The sequence below is a fragment of the Globicephala melas genome, chromosome 15, assembly GCF_963455315.2.
Source record: "Globicephala melas chromosome 15, mGloMel1.2, whole genome shotgun sequence".
NCBI lineage: Eukaryota > Metazoa > Chordata > Mammalia > Artiodactyla > Delphinidae > Globicephala > Globicephala melas.
This window is the reverse complement of record NC_083328.1, coordinates 7,096,865-7,119,037: the sequence shown is the minus strand read 5'-3', so window position 1 is coordinate 7,119,037 and position 22,173 is coordinate 7,096,865. Positions and strand designations below refer to the sequence as shown.

The following is a 22,173-nucleotide window of genomic DNA, read 5'->3' as shown; positions in this document are numbered from 1 at the left end:
GGACGCCGCCGTGGCCGCACCGTCCTCATGGGTGACCCCCTCAGGGCGGGACCTGGGGGTCCGTGCGGCCCAGGCCCTTCCGACCAGGCTGCGCGAGCCCAGACCAGGCCGCTCCCACCGGCCGGCCGCGGCGGCCAATGAGAGCCTGGCGTGGTGATGTCATGCCCCGACCGGATCCTGGTGACGAGAAGTCCGAGGTCACCCGTCAGGGAACCAGCGCACACCCGCGGGGGTTCCGGAAGTTTCCACTGCGGCGGCGGCCTCACCCCGCAGCCTCGCACGTGCCACCACGTTGGCCTTCCTTGTCTGGTGTCCCGGAGTCACCTCTCCCTCCCCCCGGGGGTCTCCTCCCTCTTCGGGGGTCCCCTTCGTGTCCCCTCGTGATCTCATGTTCACATCCTCATTCTCACAGGTGTCACCTTTTCTCCACCGGTGCCACTCGGGCCCCTGAGGGGGTCCTCAACCGCATTTTCACGTACCGGTCCTCCCATGCCACCCCTGCTCTGTCGTGGCCAGGGACGCTCATTTATTCGGCCCCCAGCCCCGACTTGTCAATGTGTCCAAGTGTGTCCGTCCGTCTGTGAATGTCGGTCACTGCGTTTGTCTCTGGCTGTCACTGCATGAGACTGTCCGTCTGCATGTGTCTGTCTCCGCGGGCTTCTGTCCTTCTATCTGTCCCTGTGGGTGTCTGCTCCGCCGCTGAGGGTCTTTCTGTCGTGTCTGTCACTGCGTGTCTGTCCGTCTGTCGGCGTCTGTCACTGGAGTGCGTCTGGGCCCCGGGGTCTCTGGGTCTGGGCTCCGAGAGAGGGAGAGGGAGAGGAGGTGGCGGCCCGGGGAGGCGGGGAGGGGCGGGGGCGGAGACAGTGGGCGGGGGCGGGCGGGGGCGCCGAGCGGCCCGGAGGGGGTGTGTGCGGGGGGCCGGAGGCGGCGGCTGTCAGAGTCGGCTCAGCCTGCGCTGGGGAACATCGGCCGCCTCCAGCTCCCGGCGCGGCCCGGCCCGGCCGCCTCAGGTGAGTCTCCCGCCCCGCCCAGGACCCTCCTCCGGCCCGCGGCCCATTCCGCATCCTGGGAACGGTGCGCGCCCCGAGGGACCCAGGCTCCCAGACAGGACGCCCACCGCGCCCCGGGGCCTGCCCAGCGACGCCCCCCGACGCCCCACACTCACCCTTAACTCTTCCCTCACCGCCGCATACTTAACGATTGCCCGCGCGGGAGACAGCATCCCGCAGGGCCAGCTGCCGCCTCTGCTCTCGAATTCCTGTGGGGACCCCCGAGCGCCGCTGCCCCTGCTCGCCCCCAAGTCTGGGGCCACTGGAAGATGCCCCCTGCTTGGGGGCGGAATCCAAGCTGCGCAGGTTCCTGGAGCCCGGCTGGGCCCTCCGGGATCCCGCGACCCCAGCGCCCCTGCGCAGCTCCCAGCCGAAGCCCCCTCCCAGGCCCAGGCGTCCCCCTCCCGCGGGGACTCCGTCTCTATTTTAGGGGAAGGGGAGGCTTAGCGGAAGCCCCGAGTTATAATTAGCCCCACTCGGGTTTCCTAGTTAATCTCCATCACCACCACCCCAGCTCAGGGCGGCGAGGGCTGGGTGAGGGGTGACCGGCGGGAGAGGGGGGAGTTCCGACCCGGGGAATTTTGATCCCTTGGCTGGAGATGCCGGAACCGCAGCAGCTGCTGCCCCAAAATAGCGCCCCTGCCCCTGCAGCCGGGGATCTCCGGAGCTCCGAGAACGCAGGCGTCCCGCCTCGCCCTTCAGACCCCTTGGCAATGCCCGCGAGCCCCCAGACCCCCGCCCCAAGTTCCCGGCTCCTGGACTCGGGGCGGGGAGCGCCGTCCTTTTCTCAGTCTTTACTGCCCCCCGCTGGCGGCAGCGTGCACCGCAGCATCGGATGGATGGGGGACTCGAGTCCTGTGGGGCCAGGGCTAGCGAGCCTGTTGGCTGAGGCTAGGCGAGGGGGGTGCACAGTTGACGGGCATTCGCGGGTACCAACGCGCTGTGTCAGACAGTGGATGAGGCGGGGCTGGGTGGGGCAGGGTGTGGAGTAGGCAGGATTTGGGGTACCCCGGGAACTGCGACTCCCACACCCTGAATGCCCAACCCACACCCTCCCAGGGTACGGCCCTGGCCAACTGCATGAGAGGCTGAGCCTTCACGCCACCTCAAGCTCCCCCGTCGGCGCCTCCCGTCAGTGAGGGCCCCGCCCCTGTCGGGTGGACTGTGCGTGGCCTTCGGCCTCTGGTGCTGGTGCCCCGCACTGCTCGAACTGGGCCCAAGGCAGTCCACCCAGCTGGGGGAAGGAAGTGAGGGCGGTGGGTCTTCTGCGGGGCAGGGGAGGGTATTGCTTGGCAGGTCTGTCTCTGTTCCCTGCATTTGTCCGTCTGGGTGTATGTGTGTGTGCCTGATCTCTGTCCCCTCTTGCTTCTCCCTGTCTGTGTCCTTGTCTCTGCCTGTCTCCCTCCCTCCCTCCATTTCTCTCCTTTCTGCCAACCTGCCCCACCTCCTCTGCAGCTCAGTGATAACCCCTGGGCAAGAGTGTTACCTAATCATCTCCTCCCTCCTGGCAGCTTTGAGCCTTCACCCTCTGCCTTTCTTTCTCCCAGCAGACGCCTGCCTGCCCTGGCAGCCATGAGGCCCCCGTGGTGTCCCCTGCACACGCCCTCCCTGGCTTCCCCGCTCCTTCTCCTCCTCTTCCTCCTGGGAGGAGGGGCAGAGGCTGAGGGCCCAGAGGACCCAGAGCTGCTGGTGACTGTGCGTGGGGGCCGGCTACGGGGCTTCCGCCTGATGGCCCCTGGGGGCCCTGTCTCTGCTTTTCTGGGCATCCCCTTCGCAGAGCCACCTGTGGGCCCCCGTCGCTTTCTGCCACCAGAGCCCAAGCGGCCCTGGCCAGGGGTGCTGAATGCCACAGCCTTCCAAAGAGTCTGCTACCAATATGTAGACACCTTGTACCCCGGCTTTGAGGGCACCGAGATGTGGAACCCCAACCGTGAGCTGAGCGAGGACTGCCTCTACCTCAATGTGTGGACACCGTACCCCCGGCCTGCGTCCCCCACCCCTGTCCTCGTCTGGATCTACGGGGGTGGCTTCTACAGCGGGGCCTCCTCCCTGGACGTGTATGATGGTCGCTTCCTGGCCCAGGCCGAGGGGACTGTGCTGGTGTCCATGAACTACCGGGTGGGAGCCTTTGGCTTCTTGGCCCTGCCGGGGAGCCGGGAAGCCCCAGGCAATGTGGGTCTACTGGATCAGAGGCTGGCACTGCAGTGGGTGCAGGAGAACGTAGCAGCCTTCGGGGGGGATCCAACGTCAGTGACTCTGTTTGGGGAAAGCGCAGGTGCCGCCTCCGTGGGCATGCACCTGCTGTCCCCACCCAGCCGGGGCCTGTTCCACAGGGCCGTGCTGCAGAGCGGGGCACCCAATGGGCCCTGGGCCACAGTGGGTGTGGGAGAGGCCCGCCGCAGGGCCACGCTGCTGGCCCGCCTCGTGGGCTGTCCGCCTGGTGGGGCTGGTGGCAATGACACAGACCTGGTGGCCTGCCTGCGGACACGGCCGTCTCAGGATCTGGTGGACCACGAGTGGCATGTGCTGCCTCAGGAAAGCGTCTTCCGCTTCTCCTTCGTGCCTGTGGTGGATGGAGACTTCCTCAGTGACACGCCTGAAGCCCTCATCAATGCCGGAGACTTCCATGGCCTGCAGGTGACTAGTGGCTGGAGGGGGTGGAGCTGCTTCCTCTAGGCCTGTTCTTCACCTGCCCCTCCCCGTGGGGACCCAGGCATGAGGGGTCCTCAAAACCCACTCCCAAAGGCCCAGGCTTCTGGGCCCCATGGCCCACTCCTCTCCCCTGAGGGCTCAATCCCAGGGTGGTCCGTGGGACAGAGAGGAAAGGAAATGTGGGTGTATTTTCTCTTTCTCTCTTTCCCTTCCCCCATCTCGAACTCTCTTCCTCCCTGGTCCTGGGTCTATAACTGTTCACCTCTCTGGCTCTTTGTCCATCTGTTTCTGTCTGCCTGTCTGTCTGTGCTTCCCCTCCCCCATCCCTCCGTCCTGTCCCCTCAGGTGCTGGTGGGTGTGGTGAAGGATGAGGGATCCTATTTTCTGGTTTACGGGGCCCCAGGCTTCAGCAAAGACAACGAGTCTCTCATCAGCCGGGCCCAGTTCCTGGCCGGGGTGCGGGTCGGGGTCCCCCAGGCAAGTGACCTGGCTGCCGAGGCTGTGGTCCTGCATTACACAGACTGGCTGCACCCTGAGGACCCGGCACGCCTGAGGGAGGCCATGAGTGATGTGGTGGGCGACCACAACGTCGTGTGCCCCGTAGCCCAGCTGGCTGGGCGACTGGCCGCCCAAGGCGCTCGCGTCTATGCCTACATCTTTGAACACCGTGCATCCACGCTCTCCTGGCCCCTCTGGATGGGGGTGCCCCACGGCTACGAGATCGAGTTTATCTTCGGGCTCCCCCTGGAACCCTCGCTAAACTACACTGTCGAGGAGAGAACCTTTGCCCAACGACTGATGAGATACTGGGCCAACTTCGCCCGCACAGGGTCAGCGGGGCTGAGGGGAGGAGGGCCTCCAGGAGCCAGGGAGGCAAGGGGCGGGGGAAACAGACAGAGAGGGAGGGAGACAAGCAGAAAGGGCGGGGGGGGGGGGCCGAGTTCACAAAGGAAAGGAGACAAAGGGGGAGAGAGAGAATGACAAAGGAGACCCCAAGAGAAGGGAAGGAGGGAGGAAGGCAAGGTGGCAGATCCTGATGAGACAAGGACAGAGCTGAGGGAGGCAAAGAGAAGAGACAGACAAGGAGAGACAGACAAAGGAGTTACCAGAGCAGTTAGGAGTGTGGATTGTAGAACTGGATCAATTGGACCAGTGACGATTTTTTTAGCTGTGACACACACGAATGCACACACACGCACACAGTTTACCTGTCTGAAGAAGGGGACCATAAATATCCCATCATATGGGTGTCCGCAGAAGTAAACATGATGTTTGTAGAGATAGGACTGGGCCTGAGTATATAGTAAGGGCTCAGTAAGTCATAGCAATTTTTTAAATGGGAGAAACAAAGATGGAGCAGAAAAATTGAGGGAAAAAAAGGAACAACAGAAAGAGGGAGGGCAGGAGGAAGGGGAAGACTCCGGAGGACGGAGCATATTGGAAAAGAGAAAGGATGAAGGAGAATGTGGGAGGGAGGAGACGGGGCTCTCCCTGGAGCCTAAGAGGGAACGGCATGGGTCAGGAAGCAGCCTGCCTCCTCCTACTCTCCATCTCCATTCCCCAGCCCCCAGGGGCTGAGCTTTCCCTTTCCTTCCGCAGGGACCCCAATGACCCCCGAGACCCCAAAGCCCCGCAGTGGCCACCATACACGGCGGGAGCGCAGCAGTACGTGAGCCTGAACCTGCGGCCACTAGAGGTGCGGCGGGGGCTGCGCGCCCAGGCCTGCGCCTTCTGGAACCGCTTCCTACCCAAATTGCTCAGCGCCACCGGTACGCAGGGGCCAGCGGGCAGGGACTGGGAGGAGGCGGGGGAGAAAAGGGGCGCGGAGAGAGAGAGGGAACTGGGAGCCGGCCGGGTGTAACCCCTCTCTTCTCCCCCCAGCCTCGGAGGCCCCCTGCACCTGCTCAGGCCCCGCCCACGGGGAGGCTGCCCCGAGGCCCAGGCCCGGCCTCCCCCTGTCCCTCCTCCTCCTCCTCTTCCTCCTCCTCTCCCGGCTCCTGCGGCTGTGACCACGGCCTCTTCCCCCTCCGGCCTCAGGGGGCCCCTCCTCTAATGAGTGGTCTGACTGTGGGGAAGGGCTCCACTCAGGGATCTCCGACCCAGCGCTCCCTGCCTCCTCAAACCGAGAAACTCAAACTGGACAGGGCTGGGGGCAGGGGGGGTGGGGGGGTGGGGGGAGGACACCTACGACCCATCTCAGGGATCCACACGCCTTTATTGTTTAAATGGAAATGAAAAAGCCAATTTTCTTTTTTTATAAAATTATTATTTGGAGCCTGAGCTTGGTGTTGGGGTGGGAGGGAGGCCCTAGGGCTAGATAGCACCCCCCAGTGGGGCTATAACCGCCAACCATTTCTGTCTCTTCTCTTTTCCCCACCAACCCACGGATCCTCCTCCTCTGATCCCTTCTGTCCCCCTGTCTTCCGGTCATTTTCTCCCCCTCCCTCCTCCTTCCCGCCATCCTTCTCTGGCCCCGCCTCTACCCTCGTCCTTCCCCTGGTCTTCCGTCTGTTGCATGTTCTCCTGATCCTCTTTCCACCACCCAACGTGGTCTCCTACATTCTCCGTGTGCCCTCCCTGAACTCACGTACCCCTCCATGTCCGTTCCCGTCCTTCCCCATGTCCTCCCCCCCACCCACTTGCCGGGCACCCTGGCCGCAGACACGCTGGACGAGGCTGAGCGCCAGTGGAAGGCTGAGTTCCACCGCTGGAGCTCCTACATGGTGCACTGGAAGAACCAGTTTGACCATTACAGCAAGCAGGATCGCTGCTCAGATCTGTGACCCAGGAGGGACCCCCTCGTCCCGCTGCCCTGCCCGCTCCGCCCGGCCCCTCAGCTGTATATACTATTTATTTAAGGGTTGGGATATAACACAGAGGATCCCTAGACCCTGCCCACCCACCCCCGACTTTCCCCTGGGGCTCCCCGCCCTCTGCATGCCTCGGGCCGAGCCCCCTCCCCCGCGGTGCCTTCGCCCCTCTGGGCTGCCAATAAACTGTTACAGCCACAGGAGTGTGCGCGCCTGGGGAGCCCGGGTCCGGGCAGAATGCCTCAACCACTGGGATTGAATGAATGGAGGGATGGGTGCTAAATCTGAGGGGTGGGGTGATGGGCGCCCGCGCCACGCCCCCGCCGCTGCGGCGAGTACCTTCCGCCCGGCGAGGTGGAGCTCACGCCTGCGCAGTGAGGACGGCGGCGCGGACGCGGCGGTGCATTGTGGGAGCCCCGCGCGGCAGCTTGGTGGTGGTTGCCGCGGGCCGCGCCACGCGCTTAAATCTGGGGCCAGGCGAGAGCGACCGCGGGGACTGTACGCCCGCAGTTAGCCCAAGACTCGGGGCTGAGAGGAAGCGCTAGAGCCCAGAGTTCTCCCTGGAGTTCGCTCCGCGCCGCCTGGAGAACGGATCTGCCCGGCCCGGCGACCGCCGCTCCCGCCCACCGCCCTGGAGCCGCTGAAGGACGTCCACCTGGGCCTGGCCCCGCCCGGCCGCGGTGGCGGCCGCGCTCGCCTGGCCCTCCTCTCGGGCCATTACATTTACTATCATTACGGCTGCGACGGCGTGGACGACCGGGGCTGGGGCTGCGGCTACCGCACTCTGCAAACGCTGTGCTCGTGGCCAGAGGGCCGGCCGGCGGGCGTACCCGAACTGGCTGCAGTGCAGGCGGCCCTGGAGGACATGGGCGACAAGCCCCCCGGGTTCCGGGGCTCTCGGAGCTGGATCGGCTGTGTAGAGGCCAGCCTCTGCCTTGACCACTTCGGGGGTCCCCAAGGGCGCCTATGTCACGTGCCCCGTGGAGCAGGGCTTCAGGGGGAACTGGAGAGGCTCTATTCCCACTTCGCAGGGGGCGGGGGACCTGTAATGGTTGGAGGGGATGCGGATGCCCGGTCAAAGGCCTTGCTGGGAGTGTGCCTGGGGCCAGGCACGGAAGCCTACGTCCTGGTATTGGACCCTCACTGCTGGGGTGCCCCGAAAAACCCCAGTGAACTACAGGCTGCTGGCTGGGTGGGCTGGCGAGAGGTGAGCACAGCCTTTGACCCCAACTCCTTCTACAACCTGTGCTTGACCAGCTGTAACTCAAAAAAGCAGCTGCCCACCCTGGACTGAGGCTTCTCTAGCGCCATACCCGTTGATCTAACCCATCTCAAAGGCAGAGGCTGCCTGATGTCAGACCCTCAGGAAGCCCCAGCAGAGCCTGGGATCTTTGGTGTCAATAAAGTGGCAAGGCCCAGCCAACCATGGCCCCAGCTAATTTTTGGGAGCATCTGGGGAAGTATATTACATATATACATTAAGCCAGGAGTCACCACGCAAGTGTTTTTATTGGCAGTAGGGCTGAACGTACAAAAACTTCTCAGAGCTGGATGGGACGAGGCAGTCACAAGTATAGATGATGACCAGGAGTGAGGAAACGTGTATGACTCAAAAGAAATCCACATCATCTGGAGCATCCAGGTCACGGTATTCCACAATGGCCCGTGGGTCTCCACGGACCATCCTGTGAGATTAGAAAGAGGTAAGAGGGGGTGAGATTTGAGGGTCCCTGAAAGGGAGTTTGAAGAGGGCCAAGAACACTTAGACATCTTAGCCCAGTCTCACCTGTTCCGGGGTTTCCCAGGATAACCTCCCTGGCCTCGGAAGGCATCATAGTTCCCTCGGCCAGCACCATAGGGAGCATGGGGATATGGAGGCCCTCCTGTGGGCACTGCAGGGCGAACAGCACCAGCTATGAAAAAGATCAGTGTTGAGTTGAAAAACTGTGACCTCAACTACATCCTAGCTAAGTTTTCTTTCTCCCAGCCCCAGTCCAGGTCCTTTCAACTCCCTCTTACACTTACCTCCATAGCCCAAGATGGGGGGCCGGGGCTGACCATAGGGCATCAGGCCCTGGGGAGTCTGGTGTGGGTAGGGGAGTCCCGGGGTCAGACCTGGGGGGAGTACAATACAGACAGGGACATGAATTACTGCGGGGGGGGGGGAGGGGGGCGGGGCAGTGGCGGGAGATGGACAGCTGGCTTTTTAGTAATATGGCCTGAGAGTGAGGTAGAAACTTCACAGGATACAACAAGTTAAAGAGAACCAGGAGGGGCTTCCGTGGTGGTGCAGCGGTTAAGAATCCGCCTGCCAATGCAGGGGACACGGGTTTGAGCCCTGGTCCTGGAAGATCCCACATGCCTCGGAGCAACTAAGCCCGTGCGCCACAACTACTGAGTCTGCGCTCTACAGAGCTCGCAAGCCACAACTACTGAAGCCCGCGTGCCTAGAGCCCATGCTCCACAACAAAAGAAGCCACTGCAATGAATGAGAAGCCCACGCACCGCAACAAAGAGTAGTCCCCGCTCGCCGCAACTAGAGAAAGCCCGCGCGCAGCGACGAAGACCCAACGCAGCCAAAAATAAATAAATAAATAAAACCAGGAGTCTTTGAACAGTCAAGGGAGAGGGAATGGGGCAGACCCTCATGGATCGTATCTTACTCTGGGCAGGGCCAGGTGGCTGAGCTGGCTTTATCTCAGGCAGAGCTGGTCGCTTGGCATCAGTGAGAAAGTTGTTAAAAAATGCAACCTCCTTCTTTACTTCCTCAATTTTCTCTGCATGCTTGTTGAAGATATGTTTGCGTACAAACTCAGGGCCCTGGTTGAATAGAGGAGGGGGTGAGAACTGAGTCAGCAATGAGGGTTCCCTAGCTCCCCAGACCCAACCTGCAAGGACACTCCACCTCCCCTCTGTCTCATCCCAATGAGCAGTTCCTCCCCAGGCTCTGAGGAGGCTTCCCGGCTGAACCCTCTCCTCCCACAGTCCTAACACACAAATGTCTAACATCCCAGACCTTGAATTTCTTGCCACTGAGAGGGCACAGCCACTTATCCTTGCCCAGTTCCTGGGTGTTGGAGGTCACAAACTTTTCCACTTCCTGCTCAGGGTCTTTGCGACCCATCTTCTGGGCCTCTTCCTCTGAAAGAGATTCCCGCACACTCAGCAGCGGAGTCAGCTTCTCCTCAAATGTCTTCTGCCATTCTAGCACTGTGGTTTTGGAACAGACGGAGAGCAAGTTGGAGAAGGGAGCCCGGAGGCGGGGATCAGAGGAGAGGGTGGCAGAGCATTGCTACCAGAGCAGAACTAAGGCCAGAGGCAGCTGGGAGAGAGGGAAACCAGGAGTGGGAAAGCTGGGAGGTCACCTTCTCCGTGACTGATGCGGTTGGGCGGCATGGGCCCCCGAACATGGATGATGCCACAGCGGTTGGGCATCTCATCCTCATTGGGGTACTCGCACGTGTTATAATAATCCAGGGAATGCACGATGCGCAAATAAAGGAGGAGTTTGTCCAAAACCTAAGAGAAATGAGAAGCTGAGAGTTCCCCATACACTTGCCCCTTTACCGCCCCGAGCCAGGCTCTCCCACGCCCCACACACCCTGCACCCACTGGCACCTTGATCAGCTTCTCATCCCGCTCCACGTTGATCTCTGCAGGGTTCCCTTCCTTAGGAGGCTCCTCAGGAGGGGCCCCCCCACTGCTCCCCAGCAGCTCCTCCTCCTCAGCGCTCACTTCCTCAATCAGGTAGTCAGTGATATTCTTCAAGATGGGGTTCTGCGAGGGCAGACTCTGGTAGGGTGAGAGAGGTAGAGCAGACAAAACTCCTCAGGGTAGCCTAGGAACCTTCTCATTTGAAAAGGCAATGTGGGGCAGAAAGGAGTTCAGGGCTCGGCTGGGCTGTTACATTTGCCTCATTATTTGTCTTAATTTGTGTACGTGTTCTGCCCTAGCCGATAAGTAATCACTAATACCAATCTGTTTTGATGGAAGCTGGAGATGCTGCTCAGGAGGAGAGGGGCAAATACGGGGGTGGGTACAAGGGGGTCAGTGCTACAGACCAGGTAAGGCCAGAGGCGCCCACAGCAGATGAGGGGGAACCAGCGGCTTTTTAACAAGTTCCACGAGGAGTCACTAACCGCTGGCAGAGGCGGCGTCCCAGGCTCAGAGGCCCAGAGCTGGGTCCTGTCATCCAGCGTGTGGATCAGCTTGGCCGCCAGCTTGATGTCGTTGCGCACTATCTGCTTGTGCTGGGTGATGCCGTTGATGTTGCGGACACGACGGGTCAGGTCTCTGTTCACACCAGGGCTCAGCTCACACTCCCGGAGCTGGAGGGAACAGAAGGCTCACCAACACTTGCCAAAGAAGAGCCACTCAAAGACTGGCCCGACCGAGCACGCTAGCGATCAGACTGAGCTCCCTATGGACAGGGACCGGGGTGTCTTGTTCACAGGAACAGTCTCAGAGCCAAACCGAGAGACAACTGCATACAATTCACGTGAGCAGACTAAATGGATGAAATAAGGAGCAGATGGATGAAGCCATCAATGAACGAAGGGATCAGAGACTGCGTGGAGCAGGGGGAGCCCCGCCTTCCCTCCCTCAACAGCCCCACTCCCAGACTCACTCGGATATTCTGCAGGTTCCAACAGATCTCTTTAATGTTAACGCTGCGGTCAAAGGTCACCCAGCCACGACGGAAAAACCTAAACAAGAAAATGTCAGCATAATCCTGGGATGGACGTGATGTTGGCCACCAATCTTCCCCTGCACCTTTTCCCCGAGGTATCCAGGGTCACACCTCCCTCCATTCCTTACCTCCTCTCAGGCTGGGGCTCCGATAATGCCACGCGCATAAAGCCGGGGTATCTTTTACAAAGCTGGAAAAGCAGAAACAGAAGCCCCACTTGTGATTCAAGGATTCACTTCTTCCTCCAATCCCCATGTCCTCAGAACCCTGGGGAACTGCCTTTTCATCCTTCCTTGGACTAGGAAGAAACAATTAAGGGCTTAAGAATAACAGCACTTGAAAGCAAACCATGCAACCAGGGCCAGCCTCTCTGAAGGGCGTGGGCCCATGGGAAGGGGGCCTCCCCATCAGAGAAACAGAGATGGAGGTCAGAAGCAGTGCCAGGTTATCTTCTCGCTGTCGCCCCCACCCGAAGGAATGGAGCCTGGGTGTCACCCCTGCCCCCAGTACCATTCTTCCCACTCACAGAAATGATCTCAGCCCGGGAGATGTTGGGCGCGATGTTGCGCATGAAGAGAGAACAAGTCTTATGCAGCGGTCGGGGTTTACATTCCAGCCCAGGAGCGTCCTTAGGCTTCTCCCTCTCTTCTTCCTTGGGCTTCTCCTTTTCCTTGAGTGCTTCCTCTATGCAGGAAGTGGTGGGAGTTGGTGAAAATTTATTGTCAATTGAGGAGGGAAGGATAGAGAAGCTGTCAAACCTCCCCGCATCAGTCCCTCCCAAAAGGCCACCCTCCCATCAATTTCACAAACCTCTCACCTCCCCCCGCCACACCGGTCAGTATGAAGAGACTGGACTAGAAACAAAGAGAATAAAACCTACCAGCCTCCTCCTTCTCCTCCTCGGCCTGGCCACTCTCCGACTCCGACTCCGACTCGGACACACTGCCTTCGTCAAAGCTGTCATCACCACTATGCTTCCTATTCCGCTTCTTGCTGCTCTGTAAGAGCCGCAGCAAGGGGAGATGAGTCAGGTACCAGGACCCAGCGCCGACACCGACCCTGCGCAAAGGAGAGCCCACCTTTTTGGCTTCTTTCTCAGAGTCTTCTTTCTTCTCTTCCTTGTCCCCATCACCCTCGGATTTCTTGGTTTTGTCATCACTAGAACTGTCGTTTTCGGCCTACAGGTAGAGACAAATCACCAGGGATGCTGGTCTCCCCTTCAGCCTTTGCCAGAGGGCCCCGCCCACCCTCCACAGCTGAGCCCACAAGTTCGCCTCTCCCCCACCGGAGACACGACCCCTGAGGCAGCCGCATTCTCCTGCCCAGGCGGCACAGGCAGCACCCAGAAGCCCCGGCACTCAGACCTGTTTGCCATCCTCTTTCTTGTCATCCTTCTCATTGGTCTTGCGTTCTCCATCGCCCGGGCCTGGTCCAACCCGGCCTTCCTCTTTCTTGCTGGGCTCCCCAGGCTTCCCTGCCTGTTCCTCCTCCTCCTCCTGCTCCAGGATGCGTAGGTCATTCTCTGTACCTCCTTCCATCTTAATCACAGCTACCAACAAAGGGAGCAGAGGTCACCATCCAAGGGCCCTGGCCTTCAGCCTCTGGCTCTCTGTCCATCTATTTCCATTTTCAACCAAGACCTTGGTGACCAGACAATCCCACCCCTCCCAATCCACCCACCTGCATCCAGCATCTTGACAATGGCATCAGCTTTGTCTATGTCCAGCAGAAGATTATCAAACCAGCCGCTCTCCATGAGGGACAGGAATACCCTCAGTCGGTTTTGCAGGGCCCCCCGGGCCTCCTGCCGACGCTTCCCCACCTCATCTGGGTGGTACTTAGACCGAAACCTGGGAAGGAAGTGGGGAGGGAAGAGGCCAAACAGTCACTGGAGGCCAGAGCCAGGACATGGGGAGGGGCCCAGGAAAATCAGGGGAAAGCCCCCATCCTCTCAAACCCACAAAAGATCATAAAAGCAGAGATGAGGGGAGAGGGGTGCACTAGAACCACCCAATCCCCCCAAAAGGAACCAGAGGTTATGCTCTGAGAAGATCTAGGGAAGAGCCAGGAACTAAGAGCTCTGGATCTGGAAAGAGCATGACTACAGGGGGAGCCAGGGCTGGAGGCAGACTGACTGCCCTGAGTATCTGGGAAACACGAATTTTAAAAAGTGTAGTTTCCCAAAGCTTCCCAGAGGAACTCTAAGGAAATAGTAGGCCCCAAAGAACCTCCCTCTCCTTGCCAACCCCAAACTAGAGTCATTAAAAGGATTGCTCCCACCAGCTCCCTCCATCCCTTGGTGGAAGACAGGGAAACCTGAAATCACCAGAAAGGAAAAGCCAAAAAAGGCAGGATACCTTTCTCCCCCCTTGGGAAGATAAGCAGATGGTGAAGGGACAGGGAAAGAGCAAAGGGAGAAACTGAAGTGCCCTTATAACCTCAGGTACTGCCCACAGGGATCGAGAGAGGACAGGGTGGGGCGTTAGGATAGATCATGAAAAAGGAAACACTTAAATTAGGACCCTGGGCAGGGGGGCAGGAGTGGGGGGGAGGGACAGAAGAAATCAGGCTATGCAAAAAAGAAAGGAGAAAGTGAGAGAAAGTCCCAGAAGTCAAAAACAAAAAGGAAAACTAAAGACCAAACAGACTAGGGGGAGAAAAAAAAAACAGGAGAAAGAAGCGTTAGGCAGGAGCAAGAACAAGGACGGAGAAAGAAGGAAAGGTTCACGAGAGAGTGAGACAAAGACACAGATTAGGAAGAAAGAGGAGACGGTGACAGAACAGAACCACGAGTTGAGCGTAAGAGGAAAGGAAAGCCGCAGGCGTCACCTCCAGGATCTTTACCTTGGCCGCTTGGTCAAACAGAGCTCAAGATTTAACTAGCCGCGCCCAGGGCCCATGCTGGCTGGTGGGCCACCGGCTGGCTCCTGGCTGGGGCGCCCGGCCCGGATGCCCCACCCCCGCGGGACTCCGCGGAGGCGGCCCTGACTGACTAGCTGCCTGAGCAATCACATTCAGCTAAACCGCTGCATTGTGCACAGCAGTGCCCTGCCTGTCTGCCTGGCCGGGGCAGCGCCGTCAGCCCAGGGGCTCATGTATGGGCTGGGTATGGTGGGGGTGGAGGTGGGTTTGCTCCGAGCTCCGTCGATGAGCGGGTGTAGTTCCCAGTTCTGGCTCTTTTCAAGGAGGAGGAGCAGAAAGAGGATGAGGAGGAGGAGGAGCAGGAAGGGGGGAAAAGATGGTTGATTAAAATTAAAACATCCACAAAAGGAAAAAAATTAAAATTCTTTTTCTGTCAAACGACACTGAGATCTTTGCTTTTCTTGTCTGGATTCACTCGTTGCTTTTGGGAGGATGCCATGGCCAAACAGGGTCCCGGCGATCAGGGATGACAGTGACCCAGTATCAGCGAGTGGGAAGCAGTCTGCTGCCCCAAGGGAACAGGTGGCTCTGGCCAGCTGCCTGGAGGCGTCTCACTCACTGAGGACAGTGGGGAAGGGAGATGGCGTGGGGGCCGTGGTGGACGTGGAAGTGAGGAGGAGAACCCATCAGCCAGTGCTGTGACGCTTCCCATCCCCCACCCCCAGGAAGTTCTGGATTGGGGAAAATGGGAAGAGGACAGGGCTGCAGGCTCCGCTGGCGGGGCCAGGGGAAACATGCCAGGGAAAAGACAGCAGGAGAGGAGGGGCACTCACCACTCCTCATCTTTATGAGCCAGGAAGAAATCCTGCATCTGCTGCCTCCGGAAATCCAGCTTGTAGTCGTTATAGCGCTTAACTGCCTCTGTCTCATCCACAGAGTCATCCAAAGACAGGAGAAACTCCTTGAAGGTCTTCATCACAGGTGGCGGCACACCCAAGTCGATCTCTGCTATGCTGCCCAGCCTGAGGGGGGGGCCCGGTCAGGAAGTCTTGGTTGTGGGGGAAGAGGGTGGGGGGATGGCGGGCCGAGGTAGCCAGCTGCCCCCTTCCTTCGCCCACCAGGAACATGACCCCAGGCGCCAGCTGCGGCCACCCCCACGGGCACGCCAGTGTGCCTGACCCACTTCTCCTGGCTCCAGCCGTGGTCTTCAGCAGCCCCAATCCATCCCCCAGGCCCACCGACTCCCTTCTCCCAAGAACCCCAGAACCGCAGGTCTTTACCTGGCCTGGATAGGCAGAACATGGTGCTGCATGATGTGGACGTCTGGATGAACCCAGGGCTGAGGGGGGCCATAAGCTGGGCCCCCACCCCCCCCAGCATAGGGCATCTCATAGCCACTGTGGTATGGGTCAGAGCTGTGCTCATCCCTGAGGGTGGGGGACACAAAAGTCAGACAGAGAAGGCCATCATGTCTCCTGAGCGCAAAGGCAGATGGGACAGAGGGAGGGGCACACCTGCCATGTGGTCTCTCACCCAAGGGTTTAGAGGAACCAAAAAAGATGGGTTTATGGGAACTTTGAGAAAAGGAAATGACCAAGAAAGTTCTCAGCAGAAGTGAGGGAAGACAGCTGAGGCCCAGGTAGAACCGAGGCTGAGAAGAGAAGACAGAGAAACCGTGGCCATCTCACCAGTCTCGCCTCATGCGCTTCTGCGGGGGGCTGAGCTCGTGTCGGGGAGGAGAGAAGCGCTCTCGCCGATTCCTGTCATAGTCGCGATATTCACCCCGACTGCGGCGCTCCCGGCCACGGTCCCACTCTCTGGAGACAAGAACAAGTAGCAGTAAGTAAGACACAGTTGGATATCCCAAGATCACACTCTTGGACAGGCCCTTCCCATCATATTTGAGACACGAGGCTAAAAGCCTGAAATTATAAAACTTCCCTCTAAGAGGAAAAAGCTCTTGTCTACTTCCATCACTTCAGCCATTTCCCACAAACTGATGGCCTGCCAACTCCTCCAGCCTGGCCTTTCTCCTGAGCTTCAGACCCACGTCAACAACCCCTCCTCGACGGCCACTCTCACCTCAAGATCGACATGTCAGAATCGAGCCTATTATCTCTACCACTGCGGGCCCAAACTTGCTTCCCCTCTCCTGTTTCCCACTCTCAGTTGCACCAACAGTATCGCCAGGTATCCAGTTATCAAGTGTCACCCTCACCACTAATTTGTTGCTGGCTTGTTAATCCTCTGCCTCAAATGAAAGCTGCCCCACAAACTCTGCCCTAGTCCACATGCCCCGGTCCTGGCCATTTCTCCTTTAAGTGCAGCCTTGGTTTGTCTTCCCTACCTCTGGTCTCTCCCTTTCCTCCACTCCAAGGTCAAAGTGATCTTTCTCAAACACAAATCCAATCATGCCATGCCCTTGCTTAAATGCCAGTACAAAATACTATTCAAAACATTCCCTGGCTTCCCTGGTGGCGCAGTGGTTAAGAATATGCCTGCCAATGCAGGGGACAGGGGTTTGAGCCCTGGTCCAGGAAGATCCCACATGCCATGGAGCAACTAAGGCCATGTCTCACAACTACTGAGCCTGTGTTCTAGAGCCCACGAGCCACAACTACTGAAGCCCGTGTGCCTAGAGACCGTGCTCCGCAACAAGAGAAGCCACCGCAATGAGAAGCCTGCGCAACGCAATGAAGAGTAGCCCCCGCTCGCCACAACTAGAGAAGCCCACATGTAGCAACAAAGACCCAACACAGCCAAAAATAAATAAATAAATAAATAAAATTTATTAAAAAAAAAAAAACCTTGGTTCCTGGCTGTCATTCCAGGTTCTCTACCCGTTACCAGCCAACGCCATCTCCATCGAACAGAATAAAAAAGAAAATCCTCTGCTATAACCCAGTGGTTTTCAAACTGTTCAGTCTTGGGACCCCCTTTACACTCTTAAAAATTACTGAAGATTGAAGAGCTTTTGCTTATGTGCATGAGAGCTCTCAATACTTAACTGTATTCATAATTAGAACAGAAAAAAAACCTAATAATTTTGAAGTTATATAATAACATAAACTACCCATTTATACATTTTTATAAAAAATGGCTATTTTACAAACAAATTTAGTGAGAAAAGTTGCATCGTTATTTCATTTACAAATCTGTTCAAGGTCTGGCTTCATAGAGGCAGCTGGATTCTCATGGTATATACTTCCCCATTCAACCTATCATGATACGCTGTTTGGTTGAAAAATAAGAAGCTCTGGCCTCACAGTGATATGTAGTTGGAAAAGGGAACACTTTAATAACCTTTTCAGATAGCTGGGGCTATTCTTTGCTTTTGATACTACCCAAAACTTGGCAAGAGATAGCTGCTTAAAGGCTAGCTGCAATGTTGAATCTGAAACTAAATCAATGAACATTTTGTACTCTATATTAAAATTCATTATTCTACCTTGCTCTTTGAAAAGATCTTCACACATCTCATTACACGGTATCAAAATATCATAATCTTTAGTATCACTCCCTATCTCACCAGAAAAGTCTTTAAAGTAATAGGAAGCTGTCAAGCTGACACTGGTAGATACAAGTTTTCCAAAATTTTAGTTTACACTGGGAAGTTCCACTTCCTCACTGGCAACAAAACTGACAATTTTCCTTAAAGTAACAAGTTCTCTTAACTTTTTTCAAAATGTCTACCAAATACCCAGATATGAATAAGCACTGTTTGATAGCCTTTCATTCAGGTAACAAACCTGAAGCGGGGCGGGGGGGGGATGAGGACTGTTAGTTCAGCTCACAACTCAATCCCACAAATGCTCCTCCTCAAGGTAACCACCACACTACATGCAGAAGTGCTTTATGCATCCTTCCTATCATCACATGTATTGAAAACCATAGTCAGCCTTCCCTGGTGGCGCAGTGGTTAAGAACCCGCCTGCCAATGCAGGGGACACGGGTTCAAGCCCTGGTCCAGGAAGATCCCACATGTCGCGGAGCAGCTAAGCCCGTGTGCCACAACTACTGAGCCTGCGCTCTACGGCCCTCGTGTCACAACTACTGAGCCCACACACCACAACTACTGAAGCCTGCGTGCCTTGAGCCCGTGCTCCGCAACGAGAAGCCACCACAATTAGAAGCACGCGCACCGCAACGAAGAGTAGCCCTCGCTCTCCGCAACCTGAGAAAGCCCACATGCAGCAGCGAAGACCCAATGCAGCCAAAACTAAATTAATTAACTTAAAAAAAAAACAACATGTAGTCAAGAATCCAATTTAATAAAGTTTAAAATTCTATTGCTTCATTAATGACATGAAGTGAAACTTTTTTTTAACTGTCTGGTGCCACTGCCTTGATTTGTGCTAAGGCACCAGCAGTTTTACCCACCACTGCTATAGTACCAAATGCCAGTACAGTGAAACAACAATACTGTCTATCTTAATATTACTATGAAAATAGTTGTAAGCTAACAACAAATGCTGGAGAGGGTGTGGAGAAAAGGGGACCCTCCCACACTGTTGGTGGGAAGGTAAGTTGGCGCAGCCACTATGGAAACAGTATGGAGAGTCCTCAAAAAACTAAAAATAGTTGCCATGTGATGCAGCAATCCCACTCCTGGGCATGTATCTGGACAAAACTATAATTCAAAAAGATACACGCACTCCTATGTTCACAGCAGCACTATTCACAATAGCCAAGACGTGGAAACCACTTAAATGTCCACCAACAAATGAATGAATAAACAAGATGTGGTAAATATATGCAATGGAATACTACTTAGCCATAAAAAAGAATGAGATAATGCCATTTGTAACAACATGGATGAACCTAGAGATTATCATACTAAGTCAAGTAAGTCAGAAAGAGAAAGATAAATACCATATGATATCACTTATACGTGGAATCTAAACTATGACACAAATGAACTGTTATAAAACAGAAACAGACTCATAGAGAAGAGACTTGTGGTTGCCGGGGGGCGGGGGAGGAATGCGGTGGGAGTTTGGCTTAGCAGATGCAAACTATTTTCTATAGAATGGATAAACAACAAGGTCCTACTGTATAGCACAGGGAACTATATTCACCATTCTGCAATACACCATAATGAAAAAGAATTTTTAAAAAATAATAAAAATTAAAAAGAGAATAAAAAATAGTTGTAAGCTTAGGGGCTTCCCTGGTGGCGCAGTGGTTAAGAATCCGCCTGCCAATGCAGGGGACACGGGTTCGAGCCCTGGTCCGGGAAGATCCCACATGCTGCAGAGCAACTAAGTCCGTGCTCCACAACTACTGAGCCTGCGCTCTAGAGCCCGCAAGCCATAACTACTGAGCCCGTGAGCCACAACTACTGAAGCCCGCACGCCTAGAGCCCGTGCTCCGCAACAAGAGAAGCCACCACAATGAGAAGCCTGCGCACCGCAACCAAGAATAGCCCCCGCTCGCCGCAACTAGAGAAAGCCTGTGTGCAGCAACAAAGACCCAATGCAGCCAAAAATAAATAAAATAAATTAAAAAAAAAATAGTTGTAAGCTCAAAGACCTCTTAGGGATTTTGAGAACCACTACTCTAAAAAAACTAGAACACGTGCTTTTTTCTGTGCACAACATTATGCCCCCAACTCCAAGGTGCACCCTCCACCTGTGTCTGAGGAATCCCCACTCATCTTTCCAAGCCTTGCTAGGTGTCCCTTTCGTGTCGCTCTCCCCTACAACACCTCCACCACTTGTCCCCTCCCTCAGATCTGTTCCCTCAACATTTCACATCTTCATCATGACCTCTCATATATACTCATTTGCAAAATACACCCAAGGCCATTTTGCCCCACACTCCAAGCCCCAGACTGTAAACTCCTTAAGGGCAATAACTATACCTTAGCCAGCTTCAGAATTAAGAACACCTTTTGTTGTCGTCTGACATTCTTAGAAGATACTAAACAAAACAAAGTGCCACATAAAGTCTCCACAGTGAAGAGATATACTGACTGAACGATTTACTGAACTCACTTTTCAAAACAACACTGAATGAATAAATGCTATTGCAATAAGCCACCTCAAACTTTTTCCCTGATAACCTGTTTCCAAATCAAGCCTGCGCCATCAGCTCACCGATTAGATATTTATGATGTCCCTTAGATAAAAGTCTTCCACAGTTCCTTTAAATATCAGCTGTTTCTCTTTTTTTTAATAAATTTATTTATTTAATTTTTGGGTCTTTGTGGCTACGCGTAGGCTTTCTTTAGTTGCACTGCGCAGGCTTCTCATTACGGTGGCTTCTCTTGTTGCGTAGCACGGGCTCTAGGTGCTCGGGCTTCAGTAGTTGCGGCACGCGGGCTCAGTAGTTGTGGCTCGCGGCCTCCAGAGCGCAGGCTCAGTAGTTGTGGTGCATAGGCTTAGTTGCTCCTCGGCATGTGGGATCTTCCCGGACCAGGGCTCGAACCTGTGTACCTTACACTGGCAGGCGGATTCCCAACCACTGTGCCACCAGGGAAGCCCCTATCAGCTGTTTCTTAACAGAAACACCTCAACTATAATTAACTCAAGAACATCCCAAAAAGCTAATCACTAGCTGAGTCAAACCTAATCAATTAACCCAACCATCACTATTCAAAGAACTCTTTCAGTTTTTAGGTTAGACTATTACAAGAAATTTACATATCCTGCTAGGGTACTTGTCTGACAACCTCTCCAGTCAAGTCAATTCTGTAATACTACTTTTTTTGAATCAACATTTTTGGGGTATAATTTACAAACAATAAAACACACACAAAAACACTGGTTTTTCATACTTAAACTCTTACCTCTATTGCTTTGATCTGCTGGACATTTCAAAAATCAAGCCACAGCTAGCTCCTTGGCCAAGAGCAAATAGGCTGAACCACATGAAACGGTCAAGTATGAGCGATTTCATATGGTTCGCTCTAATAAAACCTTAAGGGAAATGCAACGAGACTTGAATGCAAGAGAATAAGACGGGGGACAAAATTAAGAAAAAGCAGTGTCTTACCGATCATTCCAATCATCCCCTCGACGTCTTTCATCTCTTTCCCGGGAACGGTCATAGTCGCTGCGCTCTCTTCTAAACTTGTCCCTGCGCCTTCGATCATACTCGTCATCACTGTCACCCATGGCGCGGAAAGAAGGGGCCTGGAGCCCGGACAGGAATAATCGGGGTGTTGAACAATGACGACAGGAGCAAAGGATTCCCCCCCACCCCTTGAGGCAGCACGCCCGCCTCCCTCCGCAAAGGCCAACCTTCCGCTGTCCCCGCCAGCCTAAGCCCTCGGCCCCGGGAGCTGTAGGGATCCGACTCTCCACTCTCCCCCAGGGGCCTCCACGCCCACCTCCCCGCCCACCCGCAGGCCCCTGTCCCAGCTGCCGGCCACAGCCCGGCTCTCCAGGCCCCTCCCCTCCCCCACCAGGGAGCGGTGGTGGCCGTTCGTCTCGCGCTCAGGCCAGCAGATTCTCCCGGTGACCTGGGCCCGCCCCTTGCCTCGGGCGCGCGACGGGGATTGCGAGTGTGAGAGGGAGACACGGGGCTCTCAGCGACGGGGCCGAGTAGACGCGAACAAAGTGGGACAGCAGAAGATGGGCGGTCGGCTCGCGCCGCCCGAGCTGCGCCTGCGTCACCCGCAGAACGGCGCCTCGGCTTACAAACTACAACCCGCCGTGCCTGATCTGGAACCAACTCAAAGAAGCAAAGGCGGGGAGCACCGGGGACTGATGGGAAGGGGCGGGGAGCCGGAAGTCTCGCGCTCTTTCCAGGACGAGAACTGCGGGCGAGAGGAACTACGGGAGCGGAGCGGGACCAAGCGTAGCTTCGGGAGGGAGATAGAACCCTCAGGGCGTGAGGGGAAGTTTCCTCCCGCCGAGGTCGAAGGTCGCGCTTTCCCGGATGTGCCCGGGGTCTGAAACAGTTCGCGTCCAGCCGCTTTCTCCCCAGCTTTGATCACGGTGCCTCCGGACCTCATCGGGGGTGGTTCCCCCTTCTTCTTGCGCAGGGCACGGGTTTGGGGAGTGAGGGCGTTTAGCGGATACGGCAACCATTTTAAAGCATTTTCTACCATTTTGTCGTCCCATCAGAGAACCAGTCTTTGTTGGTGCCTCAGCACGTGCTACCT

General features: G+C 56.2%; 3 protein-coding genes across 6 annotated transcripts; 2 read left to right on the top strand and 1 right to left on the bottom strand.

Annotated features, from left to right (window-relative positions):
• Positions 1-903: 903 nt before the first annotated feature.
• On the top strand, positions 904-7,180 carry ACHE (acetylcholinesterase (Yt blood group)). Of its 2 annotated transcripts, none has more exons than XM_030872117.3 (5): positions 904-1,010; positions 2,600-3,686; positions 4,047-4,531; positions 5,301-5,470; positions 6,363-7,179. In XM_030872117.3, exons 2-5 carry the CDS (start codon positions 2,622-2,624, stop codon positions 6,482-6,484), a joined length of 1,842 nt encoding a protein of 613 aa, XP_030727977.1. In that variant the 5' UTR covers positions 904-1,010; positions 2,600-2,621; the 3' UTR covers positions 6,485-7,179. The 2 variants fall into 2 exon arrangements, with proteins under 2 accessions (XP_030727977.1, XP_060140055.1); XM_060284072.2 differs by having other exon boundaries at positions 907-1,010; positions 2,597-3,686; positions 6,363-7,180.
• A 47-nt stretch (positions 7,181-7,227) lies between these two features.
• Positions 7,228-8,604, top strand: UFSP1 (UFM1 specific peptidase 1). Its single transcript, XM_030872119.3, has one exon. The coding sequence runs from the start codon at positions 7,377-7,379 to the stop codon at positions 7,803-7,805; it is 429 nt and encodes a 142-aa protein (XP_030727979.1). The 5' UTR covers positions 7,228-7,376; the 3' UTR covers positions 7,806-8,604.
• Positions 8,002-21,753, bottom strand: SRRT (serrate, RNA effector molecule). Of its 3 annotated transcripts, none has more exons than XM_060284070.1 (20): positions 21,472-21,753; positions 21,060-21,199; positions 15,752-15,880; positions 15,344-15,490; positions 14,897-15,085; positions 12,882-13,051; positions 12,566-12,750; positions 12,281-12,379; positions 12,082-12,199; positions 11,728-11,885; positions 11,330-11,391; positions 11,139-11,217; positions 10,651-10,839; positions 10,130-10,303; positions 9,877-10,030; positions 9,528-9,721; positions 9,175-9,331; positions 8,537-8,638; positions 8,298-8,424; positions 8,002-8,196 (listed from the first exon to the last, which is right to left on the bottom strand). In XM_060284070.1, exons 2-20 carry the CDS (start codon positions 21,179-21,181, stop codon positions 8,121-8,123), a joined length of 2,631 nt encoding a protein of 876 aa, XP_060140053.1. In that variant the 5' UTR covers positions 21,182-21,199; positions 21,472-21,753; the 3' UTR covers positions 8,002-8,120. The 3 variants fall into 3 exon arrangements, with proteins under 3 accessions (XP_060140053.1, XP_060140052.1, XP_060140054.1); XM_060284069.1 differs by having other exon boundaries at positions 21,546-21,753; XM_060284071.1 differs by having other exon boundaries at positions 8,537-8,626; positions 21,546-21,753.
• Positions 21,754-22,173: the final 420 nt, after the last annotated feature.

Coding starts and splice junctions, on each gene's coding strand:
- ACHE (XM_060284072.2), top strand. CDS start 2,622: ATGAGGCCCCCGTGGTGTCCCCTGCACACGCCCTCCCTGGCTTCCCCG. Junction 3,687..4,046: donor GAGACTTCCATGGCCTGCAG/GTGACTAGTGGC, acceptor CTGTCCCCTCAG/GTGCTGGTGGGTGTGGTGAA. Junction 4,532..5,300: donor GCCAACTTCGCCCGCACAGG/GTCAGCGGGGCT, acceptor TTCCTTCCGCAG/GGACCCCAATGACCCCCGAG.
- UFSP1 (XM_030872119.3), top strand. CDS start 7,377: ATGGGCGACAAGCCCCCCGGGTTCCGGGGCTCTCGGAGCTGGATCGGC.
- SRRT (XM_060284070.1), bottom strand. CDS start 21,181: ATGGGTGACAGTGATGACGAGTATGATCGAAGGCGCAGGGACAAGTTT. Junction 15,086..15,343: donor GTTCTGCCTATCCAGGCCAG/GTAAAGACCTGC, acceptor CCCCCCCCTCAG/GCTGGGCAGCATAGCAGAGA. Junction 13,052..14,896: donor GCTCATAAAGATGAGGAGTG/GTGAGTGCCCCT, acceptor CTTCCTTCCCAG/GTTTCGGTCTAAGTACCACC.